A 23,007-nucleotide genomic window follows, 5' to 3' on the forward strand; every position below is an offset into this window, starting at 1 on the left:
ATGTAGTTTCAGTGCTGCCAACTTGTTTTAATAGCCCATTAATAGATTATAAGCCCATTTTCATATTGACCAATTTGCATTCTTTTTTCATTTTTTAATATATTTTTGTAGAAATTTTGGACAAACTAAATTAAGCTTTTCATATTTCTAGCATCAAACTTTGAAACTAGCCAGAATTATCTATAAAGTAGCTAAGCTGGCAACAGTGCTGGCAAAGCATATGTCCAAAACATGTCCAAAAAGTTAGTTGCCCCACCACTGATAAAAATTGCAAAAATTTAAAAACGCAAAAAGCTAAAAAAAAGTTAATAAATTTGACGAAAATTAAAACGTAGAAATTAGACAAAATTAAGTTATCATTTTAATAAAGGTTTGAAGTTCGACAGCACTCGGGAAAAGAAGTAGGAAAATTTAATTCTAAAAAAAAAAAATTTTATCGAAAAGAATTTACAATCATAATTTTTTTCTCATTATAACAATTTATATATTTTGTATTTGCGGCAAACTCAAACTCCTTGTGCATTATAATATCCACCATTTCGACCAAAGTCAAGGCATTGTATGTAACAGAAAGCGATATCGAGCCTCTCTCCGGTAAATCTATCACTTGTGGCAAGTTTCTGGCGGTTCACCTCGGGAATTGGATTTACTTCTTCCGACAAAATATTTTCCGCTACCTCTTGGAGAGGCTCAGAATACGCCTGTGCCAGTGACACTAACAGGATCAGAATTATTAATTTATTAAGCTGTTTGAATTTTATTTCGTAAAAATTTCGACAAGTAGTATTTGTAATTATGTTTGTGTATATTTAATCCGAAAGCTAATGACTCTTAATAAAGATTAACAAAGTACACGATTAAAATTTTTACAATTATAATATTTTTTTCTCATTATAATAATAAATATATATTTGTATCAGCGGCAATCTCTAATTTTTTGTGTATTTTCATTAAAACAGAGCAGAAGACCGGGTCTTTCTTTGGTTAATCGATCACTTGTGGCACGTTTTTGGCGATTCAAATCGGGAACTGGGCTTGCTGCTTTCATCAATATGTCACCCACTTCTACTTCCACAGGGAGAGGTTCAGGATACGCCTGTGTCAAAAACACCAAATGGACCAGAAAGCCAAGACATAGAAATATCTTCATAATGAAAATATGTTGATGTTACTGCTGCAATTGTAAAACTGTTGATGCAACTCAATGCTGCAGCCAGTTTTTATACTCTAAGTCCGAACTGTATCGCTGATATGGTACTGGGGCTCTCACTAGGACTTTAATTTGAATTATTGTTAAGTCTGATCAATAAAGATAAGGAAAGTACCAAGGGCGTATGAGGGTAGGGGCAGGGGAGCAGATTAACCCCGCAGCCACTGGATCTTTTTAAAAAAAGAAAGTATATAAAAATTATAAAGTTTTTCATTCCCAGGGGAAAAATTTCAAAAATGAGCTTTAACAGATGCTATCACAGCTCACAACTAGTCGAAAAGGCAATAGTCGAGATCCTGACCATAGAATAACCATTACTTATTTCAATATATATTAAAGTACTTTATAGAAATTACTACCTAATAAAAACTACTGCATACTTTTAGGTAATTGTATTGAATTAATTATTAATAACTTTGGTTAGTTATTGCTGCCGTTTTTCTTGTCCGATCTTGCTGCAATTAATTAGATCACATGTGGCACGTTTCTGACGATTCAACTTGGGAACTGGATTTACTGCTTCCACGAATGTATCTTCTACTTCCCAGGATACGCCTGGGCCAGTGAACAGGAACACGAACAGGACTAGAACGCCAAGACACAGAATGATCTTCCTTATAGATAATATGCAGATGTTACTGCTACAATTTTAAAACTGTTGGTGCTACTGAATTTTGTAGCTAGGTTTTATACTCTAAGTCCGAACTGTGTCGCTTGATGAGGTACTGGAACTCCCACTAAGTGATTTTTAATAAACCCAGATTAGGTATTTTGTATATTACAAAATAAAATATGCAAATTTTGTAATTTCTTAAGTCGTTAATTTGACTAAGTGTAAATAATTTTTTTATAATAATAATAATATTTATAATTATGTTTGTACATAATTGACCATAATACTAAACTAAGTGTAAATATTTTTTTTATAATAATAATAATATTTGTAATTATGTTTGTACATAATTGACCCGAAAGCCAATCACCTTTCTTGGTTGTTTTCTAGTGAATGTTTACAATTTTAACAATAATCATATTTTTTACACAATATAAAACTCTTGAAATAAGTATTATTGGCGGCAAATGCAAATCTTGCTTCCATTGCAATAACCGCCTTTACGTCCCAAAGCAATGCAGTGAAAGAAACAAGCAGCGGGAGAAAGATTACAAGAGCCACGTTTCTGGCGGTGATTCAACTTGTTAGCTGGATTCGGATTTGCTGCCTCCAATTCGTTCACTTCATCGAAATCAGGATACGTCTGTGCTAGAGACACTAATAGCACCAGAACGCCAATGAACACAATAGTTTTCATTTTGGTTTAGATGCTTTGAACTGATGATTCTATCCCACAGTACATCGAGGTTTTATAAGACCGAATTGCGACTCAGATAAAATTTTGTAACTACCAGCAGAGTAATCTTGTTACGTTTGGTATTTACATAAATTATGACAACGGAATTACATTCTATATACGTGTATACCACATTTAACTTAAGACGCAGATTGTGAATTATAATAAAAGCGATTAATTACAATTTCTATGAACATAATTCAAAATAGAAGTTCTTATTAACTGCCTCTTCCTAATCTAAAAAACCTAAAAACCAATTTTAAAGTTCCATATGCACAATGACAAATTACACAATTGAAAATAGTGCCAACTGTTTGATTTAATTCTGAAAAAACTCGACAGAATTCTAACAAAAATTCTGTAAAAATTTTTAAAACTCTAGATTCAAAATTAAGAAAAGAAAGATTATTTTTGGAAAAAGGAAAAAATATGAAATATGATCTAGATCAGAAATGGGAACTTCTTTCTGCCAGGTGGCAACCTTTTAAGAAAAAATAGGTTTGATCTTTTCACATGTTGCACATATCGGGAAAATAAAAGCGGAATATGGCCACGGAGGAGCACCAACGTTTGGCCAACATTGTGAAGGGCTGTCACGACAGTCTGCGGCAACTCACAAAGCTGTACGGCGCAGATCGGGCGTGGCAGGAACACACGGGACCGCACAATGCCGAAAAGCTGGCGGAATATGCGGAGGCAATGCAGCAACTGGCGGGCATATGGGAGACGAACACCAACAAGACAGAACTGCAGGCACGCAGTCGCATCAAGTGGACCATAGATTACATTACCAAGTACTTTTACACCGAGGGCATCTACCTGCAAAAGAGACAGCGGGAACAGCGTCTGATGACGTCATACAACGAACTGGCGACTGTAGAGTGCACGTATATGGATGAGCCGCCAGACAGGCTGCATGTGTTGGACGTTGGCAGTTGTTTCAATCCCTTTGGCAACATTCCGCACCTGGAAGTGACAGCAATTGATCTCTGTCCGGCACAAGGTGCTCTTGTGCTGCAGGCAGACTTCCTAACTGTCGATGTGGATGCCACTATTACAGCACCCGACATCTGCAATCAGAGTGTTAACAAGTTACCCGCCAACTATTATCATTGCGTCATATTCAGCCTGTTGCTGGAGTACATGCCCCGAGCAGAGCAGCGATTACTTTGCTGCCGCAAGGCCTATGAACTGTTGCATCCCGAGGGAATCCTAGTCATCATCACACCCGACTCACAGCATGTGGGCAAGAATGCCAGCCTGATGAAGAACTGGCGCTTCGCACTGGCCAAGCTGGGACTGCTGCGTGTGCGCTTCGAGAAACTGCCCCACATCACCTGCATGGTTTTCCGCAGAGCCATCAGTCAGCAGTTGTCCCAGCACTGGGCCAGTGTACACCGGGAGGAGGGGATTTGTGAGGCCATTCAAATACCACAGGATGACCATTAACTAATTCACTATATATATTATATATGTATGTTTAAGTTTATCTTTAATCTATGAATGTACTTCTGTGCGGAATATATATCATATCATATATATATATATCGAGTAAATGATTTATTCTATTTTGTCATAAATATAAAAAACTATTGCAGTTGAGGCTCCTGCTTGTGGACAGCCGCAGCAAGGTCAGTGGATTGTGTAAAAACTCCCAGGCCCGTCGTGATTGTGAGCACCTGTCGTTTCTTAATTGTGGAAGAGGCTTGTTTCATGATGTTAGGCGGGAGGGGTTTCTTGCGATCCGCCTCCCATTCAGCGCGATGCAGTCGCTGGCGATGCTTGTACATGTTGGCATTGGAGAAGAACGTCTGCGGACAGTTGGGACAGGTGTACAGCACCTCGCCCGTGTGCGTGGATGTGTGCTCCTGCAAGGATACAATTGATTAGCTGGAGTCGCTTGCTATTGTTACTCAAAGTATATGCTTACTCTTAGATCCTGTGGCCTCTTGAACGCCTTTTCACACATGGTGCACCGGAACTTTCTCTCGCATTGATGATTATGGTAAATGTGGCGTTTAAGAGCACGCGCATTCGTCGATTTCTTGTCGCAGATGGGACAACGATGCTCGGTTCCGGGTGGCTCGTGCACGGTGCTCATGTGCTGCTTGAGGCCGGACATGTGGCTTAGCCATGTGCCGCATATCTCGCACTGCACACGATCTGGCTTGGGACGCGGCGCATCGGAATGTTCCAGTTCGTGGTGCTTCTTGAGATTCGCCTGAGTGCGCAACGTTTTGCCGCACTTGTCGCAGATGATGGCACTCTCCGGATCGTGCATGTAACGCAGATGTTGCTTCAGTTTACGCTCCGTCGGCATTCTGTAATAAAATAGAAGATTAGGATTGGGAAAAACTGTTAATCTACCCAAAATAGTTACAGCTTACTTCTTGTTGCACTCGGGACAGGGGAACTTAAAGTCCGACTTGGGTACATGTTTGGACAAATTGTGATACTCGCGAGCTGCCTTTGTGGTAAAGCTCTTGGGACACTTTTCACACTGGTAAGTGGTTTTCTCCTGTGTCTGAGGATTTGTGTGTGTTTGCTCGTGCGTCTCGAGAGTCTTCGAGTCCTGGAAAACACGACCGCATTGGGTGCACATAAAGTGCTCAGGATTTTTATGGACGAGCACATGTTCAGCTAGACCTTTGCGTATATGGAATTTGCGACCACAGCAGGCAATAAATCCACTTTCAATGTTGTGGGTCATGCGTAGATGGCGTCGCATATCTCCAAAGTTCTGCACCAGCAGGTTGCATATGTGACATGGCAGTTTCTTGAAGAAGTCAAATATAATCTCATCGTATTCGTTTTGCTGAGCTTTCCGCTTCTCAATCTCTTCCCGACTCATGCGCACGGGTGCAACCAGTGGCTTCTCACGCTTCCGATATTTCTTGGGCTTGACTACAACTCGCTTGGGAATCTCGGCGTAACGCTCCTCTGGCTCCACGTCGGGCAAACTGTCTCCAGACTCGCTGCCGCTGCTTTCACTGGAAGTCTCACTGTCATCGGTGCCGAGCACGGCCTCGGGAGCCGCGAAATCCATGTCATTGTCATTATCAAGCTCATCGTCCGACAAGAACTCCTTCTTTAAATTTGCTGGAGATGATTCAGGCGATGTTTTCACTCTGCAGCCACGTCGAGAGCTCCTACGCAATTGTCTGCCCTTGGCTGCTGTTTGATCATCCCCTGATGCCGTTGGTTTTCCAGCCCTTTTCAGGTCAAGAAACTCAGCGAGTGGTACATCCCCATCGGAGTCACTGAGGATCGTCAGTTTCTCCTTTTTAATGCGACGCTTTGCAGTTGTAGTTGTTGGATTATCGGCAATGGCGCGCTTTGTGGCTTTTGGTTCTTCAAGCACTGGCTGCTCCAGATTTTCCAGCTTGGGCAATGGTTCCAGTTCGTTCACCTCCACCTTAACATTACCAGATGCAAAGAAGTCCTCGTCCAGTGCATCCAGCTCAGCTCCAAAGGCCAGTGGATTAGTGGCTTCAGATTCGGCACAGAAATCGATGGGCACATTTTTGACTTCGCGTCGTTCCTGATGCGCGTTGTAGACGCCTTGGTAGAACTCATTAAAGTTGCTAACACATTCCCAGCACTGATAACAGACTTCCTCAATTTCGCCGGTCGCGCTGTTCAACTAGAAGTTCATATACGTTAATCAACGATTAAATTGCTTTAAATTGAGACCTTACCTCAAGCCAAAAATGTTTGTTTATTGTTTGGCAAATGTTTAGCCGCAAACCTGCCTCCGAAAATATCTTAAAGGACTCGCCGATTTTGCAGCATCCAAGGCAAAGCACACAGGCGGCCATGGCCAATTAAATTATGATATTTCTGTTGCAAAAGCTATACAACCGTCATTTGTTAATGCTTAAAACAAATATGTTAAATAAATTAGGCTTGCTGTGTTTTTTGCAGTGCTGCCAACTTTTTAGAGGAAAAAATAGCTGTTGACAGTGTGTACATAATTTATTAAGATTCGATTATTTAATGGGCACACACTGGTTGACGTATCGATATTTTATGTACAGATCACGAAAACGGCGCGTGGTTTGAATCTGTGAATTTAAATCAAATACAATTTAAAATTAGATAAATAATAAATAGAAAGAAGTTAAAAATTTTATTCTTAAAAAAATTTTAAACACTCGACAAAATCCTAACAATAATTTTACAAATATTTTTAGAATTCTAGCTTCAAAATTTAAGAAAATTACCAAGGAAGATAATTTTTGGAATAAGGAAAAATAAGAATAATGATCTAGATCAGATTTCTAGGTCTGGCAACTCTGGCAGGTGGCAACGTCTTTAAAAAAAAGCAGTTACAATAAAAAATTTCTTTATTGGCAGAGCGAGCGCTTTGGTCGTTGGTCGTCGGTCGTAGTGGAATGACAGTCGGGCGCATAAGTTGTAACAGACAATTTTCTTGTGTGAGATAATAAAACAAACGCAAAGAACGCGACAAACAACATGTAAACAAAAAGATAACAAGTAAAGCAATGTACAACAAGTTTATAAAACAACATAATTTTGCAATTGCTTTGGTCTCTGAACGAACATTTCCATTCAACCTATTATTTGTAATTGAATGAATCGTTTCAGTGTCTTTTGTTTGTTTTTCTGCTATTTGTGAGTTTAAAAAAATTAACACTTATTTCTCGGTGATTTTGGATGGCAATTTGAATGCTTGGTTGGCCAATTGTCAATTTTTGTGTATTTTAAGTGGCTGCAGTAACTTAAATAACAACTTCAATACTAACTATTACAAAACGCCCAGTGACTTTGACAGATTTCGACTTCCTCCATTTAGAGGAAATTGTATTTTCTTTTTATGTGCTCAGGTGTTTTTACTGTAATTTGTTTAACTTACACTCAGTTGTTTTTCACTTGAACTTGAGAAAAATCAATTGCAACATGTTTATTTAACTGCAACTGCAATACAAATGACAAGTGACTTCCTTTATTAGACCTTTTACTTTTGTTTATGTTTATGAATGAATGTGTGCAATGTGCAATGTGCAATGTGCATTTTCCTGTTGCACTCAAATTCACTCATCCATTCACTAAGTGACCACTAACCAGTTGCAAGTTGCAGCCTGAAAAGTGGTTGAAAAGGGGGGGATTTGGGGAATCTACTCGGCAGCCGGTTCATGTCGTGTCTGGTCTGGTTTTGGCTTTTCCTTTACGTAACTCCTAGTCAGGCACGAGCCAACCTAGTTTACAATATATTTCAAAGTCCGACAAGTGCCCGTTTCATTTTCACTTCAGTCAACAACCGCCTAAAAACAAAACCCGAGTCCAATTTAAGCCAAACACATCGCGAGACAAAGCAGCACGTTTTTATTATCGCACACATTTCTTATGTGGAATATTAATAGCTAGATCGAGTGACAACAAACATTACAAGTAACTAAACCAAAAACAAGAAACAAAAACTCCCCTATTGAGGAAATGGAAGCTCAACAACGTCTCCGTTCATTGGCCAACTGACATCCAAAACGGAAGCTCCACTGTGCATAATTAAGTGTTTTGATTGAAATTATAAATTCTATACAGAACATACATTACCATTACCATCAATCGTAAAACTGTGCCAATTCTCTCCGGTGTTTTCGATCCAACAATATGACGGAACATCAATTTTGCGTAATCTTGCGAATTTCTCTGCTGTGGCCGTTTTTTTTGGTGACATTTGTGGGCGAGACAACAGCTTATGGATTTGGACGTTGTCCAAAGTATCCATCGATGCCAAAGTTCAACATGAGTCGAGTAAGTTCCCAATCCTACCCCTACAAACAGTGAATAAACTTCAAATTAATGGGACTTCAAGGTAAAGCATTAAAGCTGTATTTAATTTGACACTATAAAGTGAACAACAAAGAGTATCTGTCAAGTTTTCCATTAATTAGTACAAGGCGTCGGCTAAAATAGTATTTTATAGATTGTGCATAAAGATGAACTTGAACTAATTTTAAGTCTTTGGACAATGTAAAAATGCAAACCAGTTTACAGCGAAGGAGACACAACTACTTAATAAACAGCTCTACGAATATGTATCTGTAAATGTATCTGCAGCTGTCGTCCAATGGCAAACAGTCCACTTCATTCACTGTTTTTTTAAGAAGCCATCAACCTAGTCCAAGTCGTGTCCAACATCATTGGCATGCCAAGGACAAGAGAACCAAAGTGCTCTACAAGCACTCATAGTTGGACCAATTAGAAAATTGTTTTAATCAATTTATCAGCTCAATTGCATTAATCATACGACATGTAATAAACTCAGCGAGTTCAGCTGAGACTTGGAAAAATCATTCATGATCATTCATTTGCATTAAATGAAAACAAATTTCAAAAGCGGACGAGAGCGAGAGGGCGATCTCTAGCGACGAGTAGAAGCAGCTGCATTTGCGTCTCTTATCTCTAATTGTATAAATCTTCTGTCCAATTGAGTTGTTGACAGCTGGGAGCGTAAAAACACTTTGACATCGTTCGCTTCGAGGGCAAAGACCCGACCCCAAGAATAATAATTATTACCAACTGAGTATTTTATGACGTTGAGCCGACAGTGGGTACAAATATTATCTGCCACTGGGCAGATGATAATGGCGTTGATGATGCCTCGACTGTCGTCTGCCAGCAGTGAAACCAGTTTACCCAAAAATGTTTATATTTTACGGACTTTTTTGTTGTTGTACCTTTGTATAATAGTAACCCAGTTAAATGCTTACTCATCGTCCCAGAGAGAAACGCAAGAAACAGCCAAATGCTATATACTATATTATGGAGTCGATCTTTAAGAGCCGCATCTAATGTATTTTTTTAATTATGATCATTTCAGGTACTCGGCCACTGGTATGAGGTGGAACGTTCTTTCTATTTGCCAGAAATCGCCTCGGGTTGCACCACTTTCGAGTTTCAGCCCTACAATAAAGCGGATCTGTCCAAGTTTAACAATTTCAAACTCGAGGTGGCTATAAAAACCGTCAATCGCATGTAGGTGAAATTCAAAAAAAAAATTAACATTTGGTTGATCTACACTTTTATCTTGATGCATTTTTTAGACAAAATTTATTTGATAATAATATAAAATTTTCCAAATAAATAAATAAATGCGTCGACTAACTAAAAGATTTTAAATAAGGGAAACGTTGATTGTTAAATATATTTTTTTTAAGTTTTCTTAATTAAACAATATTTTAAATTAATATTTGTTAATAGTGTACTTATTTATATTTTTAAATATTTCCCTCAGAACTGGAAATCCCAATGTTAATCTTGGCTATGCCACGCCAGAGAACAGCAAATCCTCCATTATGGACTTTAAGGTAAGTTTTAATTACTTTTCCATATAACTACATATAGTATATCAGTATAACTAAATTTAATTTAATTCCTAGTTCAACACGCGTTTTCCGGAGGTGATTTCGCGCCTGTTGCCCGGTTCCGGCAAATATCAGGTGCTTTACACGGACTACGACAACTTTGCCATATTGTGGTCTTGTGGTAGCATTGGTTCCCTTGGCTATGCCGATCAAATTTGGATTTTGGGTCGTGAAACAGACTTTGTCCTGGAGATTCGTGAGAAGATCTATGATGTGCTCAAGCGACTCTCTTTGGATCCTGAGAGATTGGTGCTCAGCAAAAACACCAATTGCCCCAAAAGTGCACTGAAGTGATGCCCCTATTTATATCACATCATATTGTTTATTGAATCTATTGTTTAAGTTTTAGGTTCCTGTGATATCGCAAAACAAATACATATATGCGAAAAATGATACAAGTGTTTTTGGGCACGATGTAGGGTAATTTTACTCCCGTCGTCATTAGCAATTATTATGGATACTCTAATTAATTTGTCAGATTTTGAAGTACGTAGAACTTGCCAATCTCTCGATTAGTCTCGATTCGAAAACAGTTGGAAGAGGAACAATTTTGAAAATGCGGAATCTGTGGATATTGTTAATCTTTGCTATGTTGGTGAGCTGCTTGGAGTTGTCAATGGCACGTGGCGGAGGAGGAGGAGGCGGGGGTCACGGTGGAGGCGGTGGTCACGGTGGAGGCGGAGGTCATGGCGGTGGCCACGGCTTTGGTGGAGGACGAGGAGGCGGCCATGGCTTAGGAGGAGGACGGGGAGGCGGAAGACCAGGTGGCTTTGGAGGTGGACGACCTGGTTTTGGAGGAGGACGACCTGGCGGCTTTGGAGGCCCACCAAGAGGTGGCTTTGGACCACCACGAGGCGGCGGTTTTGGTTATGGCGGCTACAGACCATATAGATACGGTGGGATTGGAGCCGGAGTGGTGCCTCTGCCCGTTCCAGTGCCTTATCCATGTAGACGTCCGTACCCCTATGACTATGACTATTATGACAGTTATTATTGCTAATAGATATAGTGTATATTTAGTTTTGATTGCGTAAAGTATATTATACAAATTACATCAACATTTGTTTGTTTGATACAAGATTATTATGTAAATGTCCTAAGAAATTGAGGCTGTAGACAGTTCTCTAAATATTTCATATTTCATATATCAATATTCCTTATTGTTTTGATGGTCATCGGTGTTTGTGATTCGTTTCCAAGAGTGTTGTGTGCATCTCTTTAGTGATATTTTGACTCTACTGTATGCTTATACCTAGTAAAAACCGATTGGAATTTAATCCAAATTACATATACGATATAATATAGATGTATATATTTATATGCATATTTGTTGTTGTATATGAGTTTGTTAATATAATATATTTTAAACTTATGTTCGCTACGGACTAGATATGAGAGTACGAATACCAATAAAATGGCTGACTTGTTGCGTTCGTTGTGGAAAGTAATATAATATCATAATAATCATATTGTTATTAATGCATAGGTTTCTATAAACCATGTAATAGTATCTCTACCAAACAATAAACTCTTAACTCCTGAATTCTTCTTAATGAAATGAACGCTAAAAAATACAATAGACATAATTGAACAGAAACAGATGTCGATTATAAATACAACAGAATTTGAGATGGGGACCTGCTTCTTTGTATATATATAGTGTGTATATAGTAAATGTTCCTGGTAGCTAGTCCATGGTTTCATTGTTTTGTGCTTATGCTCCGGAAGACAACTGGAGAGCATTTCGGTTTCGGATACGGATTCATTTCAAATGTCTTCAACGTGACGGAATATTTTCGATTTGATTTTCAGTTTTGTTGGCGACATCCAGATGTGATTCCTAGAGCATCGCCTTGCACTCGCATTCCGCAATGCTATGCTGTATGCAATGATTAATCTCCGCAAATCCGGGACGCTCGCTCGGCTTGCGATTCCAGCAGCGACGCATCAGGGCGTAAACGGAGAGGGGCGTATTGTCCGGACAGCCGAGCACGTTGCCCTCCTTGATGTACTTGATGACCTCCTCGTGGGTGAGACCGTAATAGGGCTGCAGAGCAAAGGAGAAGATCTCCCAGAGGCAGATGCCAAATGCCCAGACATCCGATTCCAGCGAGAACTTGTTGTACAGAATGCTCTCAATTGGCATCCAGCGTATGGGAATGACATCGTTCTCATCGCCCTTGTAGTAATCCTGTAGATAGATCTTGTGTGACAGCCCAAAGTCAGCGATCTTCACCTGCATCTGCTCGTTGATGAGGCAATTGCGTGTGGCCAAGTCGCGATGAACAAACTTGCGCTCGGACAGATACAGCATGCCCGAGGCGACATTCGCGGCCATGTGGAGGAGCTGCAGCTCATCCAGATGCTGACGATTCCTCAGCTGTGCCTGGTGGGTCGCATATGGCGAGCAGGCGCGCAGGAATTCGCTGAGATCTCCCGGCGACATGTACTCAAACAGCAGACACATTGGACGACCCAAAGCACAGACGCCCAGCAGCTTCACAATGTTGGGATGCTCAAATTCGGCCAGCAAGCAGGCCTCCCGCTCAAAGTCCGTTTGCATCTGGTCACTGGCATCATCCTTGAGCATCTTGACGGCCACAAGAAGATCCTCCTTGCCTGAAACCAAGCCCGGCGCCCTGGCCTGAAACACACGTCCAAATGCGCCCTGTCCCAGCGATCTCACATAGACAATCTCTCCCCGTGGATACTCCAGCTTCTCCAGGCGTGCATTCAACTTGGTCTTCGGCTCCTGAATTGCCGCTGTCGTGGTCAACATGATACAGTTGCTGTGTATTGTCGCCGTGCTGCGTATAGTTCCGCACTTGGCATTCGTGGGAGCAAATCCTGTCGAGCCGAGCGTCTCTCGACTGGCGGATAGATTGCAATCCCCTCGCACCGAGGCGTTGCAATCACCGTGAGGTGCCTGTGATGGCTGCGTGTAATCCTTGTGCTTGGTCATCTTATAAGCCAGTAGTATTATCAAATGTAAAGCCACAATTCCAAGGAATCCAATCCCGGCTAGCAGAAATATCATCGAGGGTGTGAAGAACTCCTCCATTTTAATGGGCGTGTTGAGATCCTTGGCATTGGGATCCACATAGTCCGCTGACAGGCGAAAGATTTAAGTTATTGAAACATATTAACAGATGTAATACCCTGCAAACTCACGACAAATGGGTATATCGCAGTGCTGCCAACGCACGGATTCATCCAGGGTATAACACCAGGGCTGGGGCTCCTCTCCACCTGCGTTGCGACAGTAGTTCTCGCCCTCGGTCAACTGCTGAAAGACCAGAGGCGGTTGTATGTGCTTATGCGGATGCTGTGTGTCCCAGCGCTGACAGGGTATGCCCGACTTGCTGACATTCATGGTGCCCATATAGTAACGCCCATTGCCATTGCGACAGTCATCTGACAGGAGTAGGAAATGTAGAAATTATAAGTTACCAAGTTGTTATATATTAAATAAGATTATTAATCTGTTTATAAATAATAAAAACCTTCAAAAAAAATCTAAATAATTATTAATTAATTAAAATAGAATTATTTTCATCATTATTTTATGTTAGCATCATAGCAGATATAAAAATATAATTTTAAAAATCAGGCACTTATTTTTATTTGAAAGTTCTTTCATACAATTTATTTAGTGACTACTATATTATATTTATTTATTCTTTTGAAGGAGAACAAAACTAAAATATTTATAAATATAAATATATACCTGATGAGTCCAACAAGTATAATCCAAAGAACTCTGTATATTTCTAAAACTGTGCTAAATTTTGTATAATCTCTAGGATCTTTGTCTACATATACGGACGAACCGACATGATTATAACGACTTTACCATTAAAGCTGATCAAGAATATATATATAATATATATAATTTATAGGGTCGGAGATTCCTCCTTCTCCCTGTTACATACATTCCAATAATTAAAATATACCCTTGCTCTCCGAGTACAGGGTATAAAGATATAATTAACGCAGATACTTACAGCTGACCTCCGACTCCTTAATCTCAGCGAGGCCAATGTAGGAGCAGCTGGGACGCCGCATGCTGGCATCGGCATCATAGTGAGGCAACGCTGAGCAATTGGGCAGCCGGAAGTGAGCGCGATTCTTGAGGAACATGTTGCGCTCCCGCTTCTCCTCGATCAGAACCCAATCGTTGTAACAGAACTGCAGATGCGTTGCCTGGCAATCCTCGAAGCACAGCGGCGCTTTGATGGAACGTCCGTTCTCCACGTGGCAACGTGGAAAGGCATAAGCACAAAGCAATTTCTGTAAATTTAAATGGATGCAGTGAGTTTAGAATCGAGTGGAAATATGACCAAGTTAAACTACCTCAGCCGCTTCCCGGCAAAGTCCCGTCAAGTCCACAATTAACTCATCCCAGAGAGCCGTTGTCACCTGTTCGTTGCGCCAGCCGCCACTTGGATCCTCCAGACTGTACCACACGGGTCCACTGATGAACTGCTTGCATATTTTACCATTATACGGCGCGCAGTAGCCCTTCTCCTCCCGCTCCCCATCCCGTCCCCCAGTCCGCTCGTATTCGGTGTGGTGTCGTTGATGGTGACGTCGTGCCGGCTCCTCCATGTCGATGGCATTCGCTGAATTGCCGTTCACCTCGCATGTAAACAATAACACGCAAAGCCCAAGGGCAACAACAACTATACACACAAAGTTTGGGCCACCCCAACCCCCGACAGACCCCCATCCGGCTGCCATAACTGTTTTTCCCTCTGTGTCTGTATACAGTTTAGTAGTTTTTCTTATTTCTATTCAACGGAATTTCGCGTTTTTCAATTTTTAGGCGCCTTTAAACAGAATTTCACTCATTTTTCAAATATTTCTCTCAATCTCACTGCAGTTATATCTTTCAACTATTTTAATTTATAATATTTTAGCGCAACTTGCTTAAGGAAATATAGACACATTGAATTCTCTACTCGCCTCTGTCGACGCCTTTTTCAGAATACCACAAAAGTTGACAACCCAATTGGGGGAAGCAAGCGTCCCCATAGGGGTGGTTTTCCGCACACAAACAAAAAGCAAAACAGGGTTGTTTCTTGCGCGCCAAACATTGGGAAAGGAAGATTTTATTCTATCGTGTTCTTTATAGGTCAAGTAAACACAATAAAATTTATCATTTCTCTGATCTATTTGGGGTTTTCATAGTTTCCTCCATCATCAGAACTACTGTTATTTGCATTTGGATCTTCATCTTCAATTGTCTCAAGACCCTGCAAAGAAATACGCTTCAGAAAATCATACAAGCACAAAGATTTTGGAAATCATTTTGAGCAAAAGATCTGTAAACAAATCCTAACAATAGATAAAATGTTTTTCGAATTTCGTACTGTAGATTTATTCACATCTTGCACTTCAGCTTAATCAAATTTCAACTAAGTTAGATTTATTTTTTGCCCTCATCTGGAATAGCATGTAGACCCTGTAAAAGACGAATGGACTTTCTCAATTTCTGATAATAGGAAGCAATATTAATGGTAGAATGCAAATTAAATTGATAAGATGGTCAAGGCAATTATTAAATGAGGAAGAATTTGAACTGTAGTAATGGGTTAATAACAGACACCAATAAAGTTAAAGAAACTAATAACTATTTAGTTATAGCTAAGCAATATCTGATTTTCATCATACATTCAAAATGAATAATTACATGATAAAGATAGTAATTAAATGAAGAAGAATTTCAAAAAAAATTCAGTGAAATAATGCTGACAGTAATGGGTTAATATCTTTTGTAATGGGTTAATAGCAGGTACCAATGAAATTAAGGAAATAAATGAAACTAATGGAAATAATTAAACAATATTTGAATTTCCACTCACGTTCATAATGTATGGATTATCAGTCAGTCGGTAATCGCGTTGATACATCACACGGGAGAAACGGTCGTCCATATTCCGACGATAGGCCTGTGGAGAGAATTAAAGCATATTTAATCAAAGAAAATTATCAGTGAAATAAGTGTGCTACGATTAGTTTTGGACGCGTTTGAAGTTTTGCGCATTTTATTGCAAACGCGTTTCAATAATGTTTAATAAATTTCGGTTGGTCGCCACTCAACGAGGATTATATAAGAACTGTATATTGTTGAATCAAACACTTACGTTGCCCAGTGTCAGCTTCTGCAGACCGTACATTGCGTATATGGGCACGGAGAGTGCCACGGTGATGATTGCAGCGCTAGGTAGGATTTCGAACCACATTTTCTCAGTGCAACACAACAATTCTTATTATTTTGCTGCAAAAAATAAAACGGCCAGATGACAGATGGAGAGACGACAGCTGTTAAGGCGCCCACACACGACAAGTATGTGTGATGAGCTCGTTTCGATTTGCAACGCAGCTCGAATCACACCAAAAAATCACTTTGACTTAAACGTCAGCAAGTAAAGTGGAACAAAATATTAGTAGAAAACGTAAAAATTATGCTTTTTATACAGCCGTTCGCTGTGTGTGGGATATGTTTGTCGTGTGTCGGCACCTTTATAAACTATTGTCAACTATCGTTATATGGATAGCTATTAGATTGTTCATCGTAGTTCAATTGAACGATTTAGCTCAGAAGTTCAATTTTTGATCAACGAACAAGTCATTCATATACATAGTTCGTTCGGTGAATAGATCTCAATCCCAATATAGTTTGTTCGTTAAGACTAGGCAACAACTGAGTTGGTTTAAGGGACGCTGTGGACCATGGTATTGATTTGGATTTTAAGGAAGTATCTATCTGTTTATAACAAATTACTATCTAAACAAATTTCAATTGAGGCTTTAATTTGTATATACGAATCAACCAACGAAATTTTTTGGGATCTATTGACTGAACGATTTGTTTTGGGTCTATTCACTGAAAGAATTGTTTTGCGATCTATTCACTGAACGCGCTATATTGAGAGTCTAGTCACTGAACTAAATGAACTATAATCAGGGATTTAGTTCGTTCGTTCACGTTGGGGATTAGTTCAATTGAACTTAATCCGAACGATTTGATACAACTCTAATATAGAAGACGTATGCAAAGGAGAAGAATTACAGCAAAATCATTCTATTAAAGGTGCATCAAGAGTAGAACGAAGGACTCAATCTACATACCGATCACGTGAGATAAAGGAAATAATACTGGGAGCTCGCCTTGACGAACTACCAACAACACAGTGTGCAAAGAATATTCGAAGCGACGATAACAATAACAACGGCAATAAATTTGAGGAAATAATGACAAGCGATTTGAGCGGCATTGTCGAGTCATCGTTTCCCACGGGTGCATTGGTTGGTACACATACATTTTAAATCGACTGTGTAAATGTCGCTCACTCGGGTATTTTCTCATCCAAGGTACCCAAGGCGGAGACGGGTGTGCTGAATTTCTTGCAAAAGTATCCGGACTACGATGGTCGGGATGTGACCATCGCCATTTTCGATTCTGGCGTTGATCCGCGGGCAACGGGACTTGAGGTGAGTAAGGTGGTTTTCCTATGTGTGGTATAGTTTCTTTAACAGCTGTTGAACTTTATTTTTGTTAGACGCTTTGCGATGGCAAAACCCTAAAAGTTATTGAGCGATTTGACTGCTCTGGATGTGGAGATGTGGACATGAGCAAGAAGCTAACGCCCGATGAGAAGGCCACCTTCAAGGGCTTGTCCGGTCGCACACTGAAGCTCAGTCCAGAGTTGGTTGCCCTCAATACAGACAAGGATGGTGCCGTGCGTGTGGGCCTAAAAAGTTTCAATGATTTGGTGCCGCCAAAGGTTCGGGACAACATTGTGGCCCAGGCCAAGTTGAAGAGCTGGGACAAGCCACATAAAACGGCTACGGCGAATGCCAGTCGCAAAATTGTCGAGTTTGAATCTCAGAATCCAGGTAAGTATTTAAGAATTTCGACTGTTTCTAGCTGAACTAAGTGATTTTCTATTTCAGGAGAAGCGTCAAAGCTGCCGTGGGACAAGAAGATTGTCAAGGAGAATTTAGACTTTGAACTGGAAATGCTCAACAGCTACGAGAAAGTGTATAATGATATCAAGACTTCCTTCGACTGTGTGCTCTTCCCCACGGACAATGGTTGGCTGACCATCATCGATACGACTGAACAGGGCGACCTGGAGAATGCGTTGCGCATTGGCGAGTACTCCAAGACCCATGAGACAAAGAATGTCGATGATTTCCTCTCAGTCTCTGTCAATGTGCATGACGATGGCAATGTGCTGGAAGTGGTGGGCATGTGCTGTAAGTAGACATATCATCAATTGCACTTGATTAAGCTGATATATTCCTCTCATCGGTTACAGCCCCACATGGCACTCATGTGGCCTCGATTGCCAGTGGCAATCACAGCTCCCGGGACATTGATGGCGTTGCGCCCAATGCCAAGATTGTATCCCTTACAATTGGAGATGGTCGCTTGGGTTCCATGGAAACGGGCACTGCACTCATACGTGGCATCATGAAGGTCATGGATCTGTGCCGCGAGGGTCGCCGCATCGATGTTATTAACATGAGCTATGGGGAGCACTCCAACTGGTCGAATTCTGGGTAAGCACAAGCTACTATTAAATAGCTTCTAGAGTTGTGACTGTGCATTGAGAGAGAACATGATAATTGTGATTTTAGAGAGTTAGACGCACTCACTTGGTCAGCCGATAAAAAGCGTAGAATAATAAAGATTAGTGCTCCGAGGTAAATTGACGCGATACCCAAAAGATCTGTCTCCAACTCACACAATCCAGTTCTCAGTTATCTGTTTACTTTGTATCTCAGACAAGACCCCTACTACCCATTAATATAATGCCTTTAACCAATCCAACTGTTTTATATTATAGCCGCATTGGTGAATTGATGAATGAGGTTGTCAACAAGTACGGCGTGGTTTGGATTGCCTCCGCTGGCAATCATGGTCCAGCCCTCAGCACGGTGGGCACTCCGCCGGACATCAGTCAGCCCAGTTTGATAGGTGTAGGTGCCTACGTCTCACCGCAGATGATGGAGGCGGAATATGCAATGCGTGAAAAGCTGCCTGGAAATGTTTACACATGGACATCGCGTGATCCCTGCATCGACGGCGGACAAGGAGTGACGGTGTGCGCACCCGGAGGCGCCATTACATCCGTGCCACAGTTCACGATGAGCAAGTCGCAGCTGATGAACGGCACAAGCATGGCAGCTCCTCATGTAGCCGGTGCAGTCGCATTGCTCATCTCTGGACTGAAGCAGCAGAATATTGCGTATTCGCCTTATAGTATTAAACGGGCCATTAGCGTAACTGCCACCAAACTGGGCTATGTGGATCCCTACGCACAAGGTCATGGTCTGCTAAATGTGGAGAAGGCCTTCGAGCATTTGGTTGAGCATCGCCAGTCCAAGGACAACATGCTGCGGTAAGTGGGATTACAGAAAAGTAGTTAGTTATCTATATATGTGTACTCTCTTCTGCTTCAGCTTCTCGGTGCGCGTGGGCGCCAACCATGAGAAGGGTATCCATCTGCGGGAGGGAGTTCAGCGAAAGTTCGTCGACTACAACGTCAACATTGAACCCGTGTTCTTTAATGACAAGGAAGCAGGTAAGATGCAGATGGTGTCATCTTTTTAATAAATTTACAAATTATGAATTTTTATATTCCAACAGATCCCAAGGATAAGTTCAACTTTAATGTGCGTCTCAGTCTTGTACCCTCTCAATCCTGGGTGCAGTGTGGCTCTTTTCTGGATCTCAGCTATGGAGTACGCTCTATTGTTGTCAGAATCGACCCAACTAGTCTTCAACCAGGAGTGCACAGTGCCGTGTAAGCAGCTCCTCCTTTAATCCAATCTATTTTATTGATATTAAATTTTTTTTATCCCAACATACGCAGCGTTAAAGCCTACGACACGGACTGCGTGCAAAAGGGTCCATTATTTGAGATTCCCGTCACTGTGGTGCAGCCCCATGTACTGGAGAATGTTCAGAGCACGCCCGTATTTGAGCCAACTACGCAAAGAGCTGACAAGAGCGTTGAGTTTCAGCCGAATACCATTCAAAGAGACTTTATTCTCGTTCCAAACAAGGCCACTTGGGCAGGTGAGTGTCCTTAAAACGATATACAGAAGTTAAATATTTTAATAAATTACAATGACTGCTTCTCTTTAGTCCTGCGCCTTCGCCTTACGGATCCTAATCGGGGCAATGATATTGGAAAATTCTTTTTGCACACAAATCAGCTGCTGCCTCATCAATCTTGCCGCAAACTGGAAACCATGAAGATAATTGGTGTTAACTCGGAATTTGAATCCACGGCCACATTCCATGTTAAGGTGAGACATGCATGAGTTATTTATTTTCTATTGGGAAGTTCGATTTTATCAATCTTTAATTTAATATTCGGCTTATATACTTTGTAGGCTAACAAGATACTGGAGCTGTGCATAGCCAAATACTGGTCCAATCACGGCCAGAGTCACTTAAAGTACAGTCTTGAATTTCGAGGAGTCGCTGCACAAAATCCCAATGCATGTAAATATGCTAAAAGTTAAGTTTTTGAATTTTTTCTAAATGTTTTTTATTCGTTATTAGATGTGATGCACGCAGGACGTGGCATTCACCCGCTGGAGATTGGTGCGCTGGTGGCGGAGGAGCTGCAGCCGCTGCTCCAACTAAAGAACGCTGCGGTTGTGCTCAAACCCAGCGAGGCCAAGATCTCGCCATTGAGCGCCACACGGGATGTTATTCCCGACGGCAGACAGATCTATCAGAATATGCTGGTCTACAATCTGAACGTGGCCAAGGCTGCGGAGGTGGCTTTGTATGCACCACTGTTTAACGATTTACTGTACGAATCGGAGTTTGAGTCTCAAATGTGGATGCTGTTCGATGTGAACAAATCCCTGGTGGCAACCGGTGATGCACACTCTCACAACTTCTACACGAAGCTGGAGAAGGGCGAGTACACGGTGCGCTTGCAGGTGCGACACGAAAAGCGGGAGATGCTGGAGAAGATCGCAGAGGCGAATCTCATTGCAGCCTATAAGCTTCCCAATATGCTCTCACTAGACTTTTACGACAGCTACAATCAGTGCATTGTCAGTGGACGGAAGTTTACGACCGCCAAGGTGCGTGAGACAAACAAAATGCTGTATATTGCACCCATTGCTCAGGATCGGATCACCAAGGCGAATCTGCCGGCGCAGTGCGCCTGGCTGAGCGGCAATCTTGTCTTCCCCAAGGACGAGGCTGCCCGTCGCATTGCTATTCATCCCTTCACTTACTTTCTCAATCCGACCGAGAAGAAAGTCGCTTCCAATGGGGCTTCCAATGGAGGTAGCTCCAATAATGCCAGTCCAGCAGCAGCGGCCGCTGTCAACGCTAATGGAGCCAAGCCGAAGACACAAGCCACGTGCCAGGGAGCAACCAACACGGCCAACTCCGCGGGCGGCGATGGTGCCACACTCCAAAACGAAGTCCTTGCCAACGGAGGTGGAGTTGCACCCAGCTCACCCCAAAAAGGCAAGACCAGCGCCGATGACTACGCCGAGAGTCTGCGCGACTTCCAGTGCTCGCACATTGCCAAGTGCGGTGAGTCCTTTAATCCCAATAAATTGTCTATTACTTATATTCCCATTTTGTCCCTTTAGAGCTGGAGAAGGCTGAGAAAATATACAACGATGTGGTTGCCGCACATCCCAAGCATTTGCCAGCCCATTTGCAGTTCATCCAAAACATAGAGTCGACGGAATTGAAGACTCAGCTTCCATTGGCGTTTGTCGCCGCACACCAGAAGAAAAGCTCGGAAGGCGACGACGGAAGCGTTGATAATAATCAGAAGCAACGTTCCGCCTTGGAGCATATTGTGAAACTTGCAGATATTGTAGTAAAAGAAACCGATGCTGACGCGCTCTTGTCTTACTATGGAATCAAGAATGACACACGTCCGGATGCCATCAAGATCAAGACGTAAGTAATTCGTTATAGCTGATTAATTTCATCTTAATCAATTGTATTTATCAATCATAGAAACATGGACAAACAGAAGAACAATCTCATCGAGGCCTTGAGCAAGAAAGGAATTGCTGTTGCCAAGCTGTGCGTGCTGGATGATAGTGTCAAGGATCACTTGGCCGAGCTCAATGATATATACACAGAGATAATCAAATTTGTTGATGCTACCGATAGCAAGGCCATTCAGTTCGCAATGTGGCATGCCTATGCGCACAATCACTATGGACGCATGTATAAATACGTGTCCAAGATGATTGAAGATAAACGCACACGGGATCACTTTGAGGAGCTGGCGGCCATTAATAGTGCATTGGGTTATGAGCATACCAAGGCCGTAATAGATCGTATGACTGTAACCGCTTTTCCAAATAGCTTCCGTTTATTCTAAATAATGTTTGCTATTATTGATCAAATTATCGCGGGTACTGCATTGCACATTTATATCTCTTTATCACTGTTTAATTGTATTTCAAGCTAAAGTAATCAATTATAAATTATGTATATGAATTTAATTTGCTTCCAATTAAAGATTTATTATTATTAAATAACCTAGGTTATTTGCTTAGTGGTTGTGATCTAGCGGGTGACGGGATTTCTAGCTCTATTGAAAGTTGCAATGGCTTTTTTGATTTATAAAACTTCTGCCAACATATCGAAATATCTAAGCATAGCATAACTTTTAATCGATAGTTGTTGCACTTTCTTTACAACACTTTTTCATCACTTGCAAAGGGTTTCAAAATTTTTGATTTGAGTGCGCACTAACTCAAGATGTCTAAAATACAATATAAGCAATAATCGTGAGAGGCCTGGATGCGTGATGCCTCAATTAAGAATTTCAACCATAACTGCTAATCTGAGTGATTAACCGGGACCAAACCAATCCTACATAGGTGGGGAATATAATAGTTATGCTAAGATCTACAAATGCTTTTCATTACTAGAATAATAATAAAAACAATAAAGCCTATCAGAAAGCAGAAGCAACCGAAAATCTTCCAAATCTCTATACATTTTTGGAAGGTTTTCGGTTGGCTTCGATTTTGTGGCACC

At 41.2% G+C, this 23,007-nt stretch overlaps 8 protein-coding genes across 10 annotated transcripts; 4 read left to right on the forward strand and 4 right to left on the reverse strand.

Annotated features, from left to right (window-relative positions):
* Positions 1-2,125: 2,125 nt before the first annotated feature.
* On the reverse strand, positions 2,126-2,528 carry LOC117783535 (defensin). The gene has a single exon (XM_034620976.1). The coding sequence runs from the start codon at positions 2,518-2,520 to the stop codon at positions 2,278-2,280; it is 243 nt and encodes an 80-aa protein (XP_034476867.1). The 5' UTR covers positions 2,521-2,528; the 3' UTR covers positions 2,126-2,277.
* A 488-nt stretch (positions 2,529-3,016) lies between these two features.
* On the forward strand, positions 3,017-4,127 carry LOC117783532 (S-adenosylmethionine sensor upstream of mTORC1). Its single transcript, XM_034620972.1, has one exon. The coding sequence runs from the start codon at positions 3,106-3,108 to the stop codon at positions 4,006-4,008; it is 903 nt and encodes a 300-aa protein (XP_034476863.1). The 5' UTR covers positions 3,017-3,105; the 3' UTR covers positions 4,009-4,127.
* LOC117783528 (transcription factor grauzone) lies at positions 4,026-6,476 on the reverse strand. The gene is made up of 4 exons (XM_034620961.1): positions 6,258-6,476; positions 4,947-6,202; positions 4,490-4,880; positions 4,026-4,427 (listed from the first exon to the last, which is right to left on the reverse strand). The coding sequence occupies exons 1-4, from the start codon at positions 6,375-6,377 to the stop codon at positions 4,149-4,151; spliced, it is 2,046 nt and encodes a 681-aa protein (XP_034476852.1). The 5' UTR covers positions 6,378-6,476; the 3' UTR covers positions 4,026-4,148.
* Positions 6,477-6,906: 430 nt separating this feature from the next.
* Positions 6,907-10,340, forward strand: LOC117783533 (apolipoprotein D). 3 transcript variants are annotated; one of them, XM_034620973.1, is made up of 5 exons: positions 6,907-7,056; positions 7,944-8,334; positions 9,404-9,558; positions 9,818-9,890; positions 9,963-10,340. In XM_034620973.1, the coding sequence occupies exons 2-5, from the start codon at positions 8,191-8,193 to the stop codon at positions 10,239-10,241; spliced, it is 651 nt and encodes a 216-aa protein (XP_034476864.1). In that variant the 5' UTR covers positions 6,907-7,056; positions 7,944-8,190; the 3' UTR covers positions 10,242-10,340. The 3 variants fall into 3 exon arrangements, with proteins under 3 accessions (XP_034476864.1, XP_034476866.1, XP_034476865.1); XM_034620975.1 differs by having other exon boundaries at positions 8,122-8,334; XM_034620974.1 differs by having other exon boundaries at positions 6,907-7,037.
* A 163-nt stretch (positions 10,341-10,503) lies between these two features.
* Positions 10,504-10,947, forward strand: LOC117783743 (ctenidin-3-like). The gene has a single exon (XM_034621287.1). It carries the CDS (start codon positions 10,504-10,506, stop codon positions 10,945-10,947), a length of 444 nt encoding a protein of 147 aa, XP_034477178.1.
* A 20-nt stretch (positions 10,948-10,967) lies between these two features.
* On the reverse strand, positions 10,968-15,149 carry LOC117783527 (tyrosine-protein kinase transmembrane receptor Ror2). Its single transcript, XM_034620960.1, has 4 exons — positions 14,301-15,149; positions 13,952-14,237; positions 13,119-13,361; positions 10,968-13,055 (listed from the first exon to the last, which is right to left on the reverse strand). Exons 1-4 carry the CDS (start codon positions 14,685-14,687, stop codon positions 11,788-11,790), a joined length of 2,184 nt encoding a protein of 727 aa, XP_034476851.1. The 5' UTR covers positions 14,688-15,149; the 3' UTR covers positions 10,968-11,787.
* Positions 15,150-15,270: 121 nt separating this feature from the next.
* Positions 15,271-16,306, reverse strand: LOC117783536. The gene is made up of 3 exons (XM_034620977.1): positions 16,094-16,306; positions 15,812-15,898; positions 15,271-15,411 (listed from the first exon to the last, which is right to left on the reverse strand). The coding sequence occupies exons 1-3, from the start codon at positions 16,190-16,192 to the stop codon at positions 15,376-15,378; spliced, it is 222 nt and encodes a 73-aa protein (XP_034476868.1). The 5' UTR covers positions 16,193-16,306; the 3' UTR covers positions 15,271-15,375.
* A 662-nt stretch (positions 16,307-16,968) lies between these two features.
* Positions 16,969-22,466, forward strand: LOC117783525 (tripeptidyl-peptidase 2). Its single transcript, XM_034620949.1, has 14 exons — positions 16,969-17,258; positions 17,325-17,444; positions 17,513-17,849; positions 17,907-18,212; positions 18,275-18,518; positions 18,806-19,360; positions 19,422-19,543; positions 19,609-19,765; positions 19,835-20,040; positions 20,110-20,273; positions 20,361-20,472; positions 20,533-21,531; positions 21,591-21,909; positions 21,970-22,466. Exons 1-14 carry the CDS (start codon positions 17,205-17,207, stop codon positions 22,340-22,342), a joined length of 4,068 nt encoding a protein of 1,355 aa, XP_034476840.1. The 5' UTR covers positions 16,969-17,204; the 3' UTR covers positions 22,343-22,466.
* The last annotated feature ends 541 nt before the right edge of the window (positions 22,467-23,007 follow it).

Source organism: Drosophila innubila (genome assembly GCF_004354385.1).
Source record: "Drosophila innubila isolate TH190305 chromosome 2R unlocalized genomic scaffold, UK_Dinn_1.0 1_C_2R, whole genome shotgun sequence".
Classification (NCBI taxonomy): Eukaryota; Metazoa; Arthropoda; class Insecta; order Diptera; family Drosophilidae; genus Drosophila; species Drosophila innubila.

Coding starts and splice junctions, on each gene's coding strand:
- LOC117783535 (XM_034620976.1), bottom strand. CDS start 2,520: ATGAAAACTATTGTGTTCATTGGCGTTCTGGTGCTATTAGTGTCTCTA.
- LOC117783532 (XM_034620972.1), top strand. CDS start 3,106: ATGGCCACGGAGGAGCACCAACGTTTGGCCAACATTGTGAAGGGCTGT.
- LOC117783528 (XM_034620961.1), bottom strand. CDS start 6,377: ATGGCCGCCTGTGTGCTTTGCCTTGGATGCTGCAAAATCGGCGAGTCC. Junction 4,881..4,946: donor TGTCCCGAGTGCAACAAGAA/GTAAGCTGTAAC, acceptor ATTTTATTACAG/AATGCCGACGGAGCGTAAAC. Junction 4,428..4,489: donor AGAGGCCACAGGATCTAAGA/GTAAGCATATAC, acceptor GTATCCTTGCAG/GAGCACACATCCACGCACAC.
- LOC117783533 (XM_034620973.1), top strand. CDS start 8,191: ATGACGGAACATCAATTTTGCGTAATCTTGCGAATTTCTCTGCTGTGG. Junction 9,559..9,817: donor ATAAAAACCGTCAATCGCAT/GTAGGTGAAATT, acceptor TATTTCCCTCAG/AACTGGAAATCCCAATGTTA. Junction 9,891..9,962: donor CCTCCATTATGGACTTTAAG/GTAAGTTTTAAT, acceptor TTTAATTCCTAG/TTCAACACGCGTTTTCCGGA.
- LOC117783743 (XM_034621287.1), top strand. CDS start 10,504: ATGCGGAATCTGTGGATATTGTTAATCTTTGCTATGTTGGTGAGCTGC.
- LOC117783527 (XM_034620960.1), bottom strand. CDS start 14,687: ATGGCAGCCGGATGGGGGTCTGTCGGGGGTTGGGGTGGCCCAAACTTT. Junction 14,238..14,300: donor TTTGCCGGGAAGCGGCTGAG/GTAGTTTAACTT, acceptor TTAAATTTACAG/AAATTGCTTTGTGCTTATGC. Junction 13,056..13,118: donor CTGCGATATACCCATTTGTC/GTGAGTTTGCAG, acceptor TTCGCCTGTCAG/CGGACTATGTGGATCCCAAT.
- LOC117783536 (XM_034620977.1), bottom strand. CDS start 16,192: ATGTGGTTCGAAATCCTACCTAGCGCTGCAATCATCACCGTGGCACTC. Junction 15,899..16,093: donor AGAAGCTGACACTGGGCAAC/GTAAGTGTTTGA, acceptor TTCTCTCCACAG/GCCTATCGTCGGAATATGGA. Junction 15,412..15,811: donor ATAATCCATACATTATGAAC/GTGAGTGGAAAT, acceptor CGTCTTTTACAG/GGTCTACATGCTATTCCAGA.
- LOC117783525 (XM_034620949.1), top strand. CDS start 17,205: ATGACAAGCGATTTGAGCGGCATTGTCGAGTCATCGTTTCCCACGGGT. Junction 17,445..17,512: donor CGCGGGCAACGGGACTTGAG/GTGAGTAAGGTG, acceptor TATTTTTGTTAG/ACGCTTTGCGATGGCAAAAC. Junction 21,532..21,590: donor CTCGCACATTGCCAAGTGCG/GTGAGTCCTTTA, acceptor TTGTCCCTTTAG/AGCTGGAGAAGGCTGAGAAA.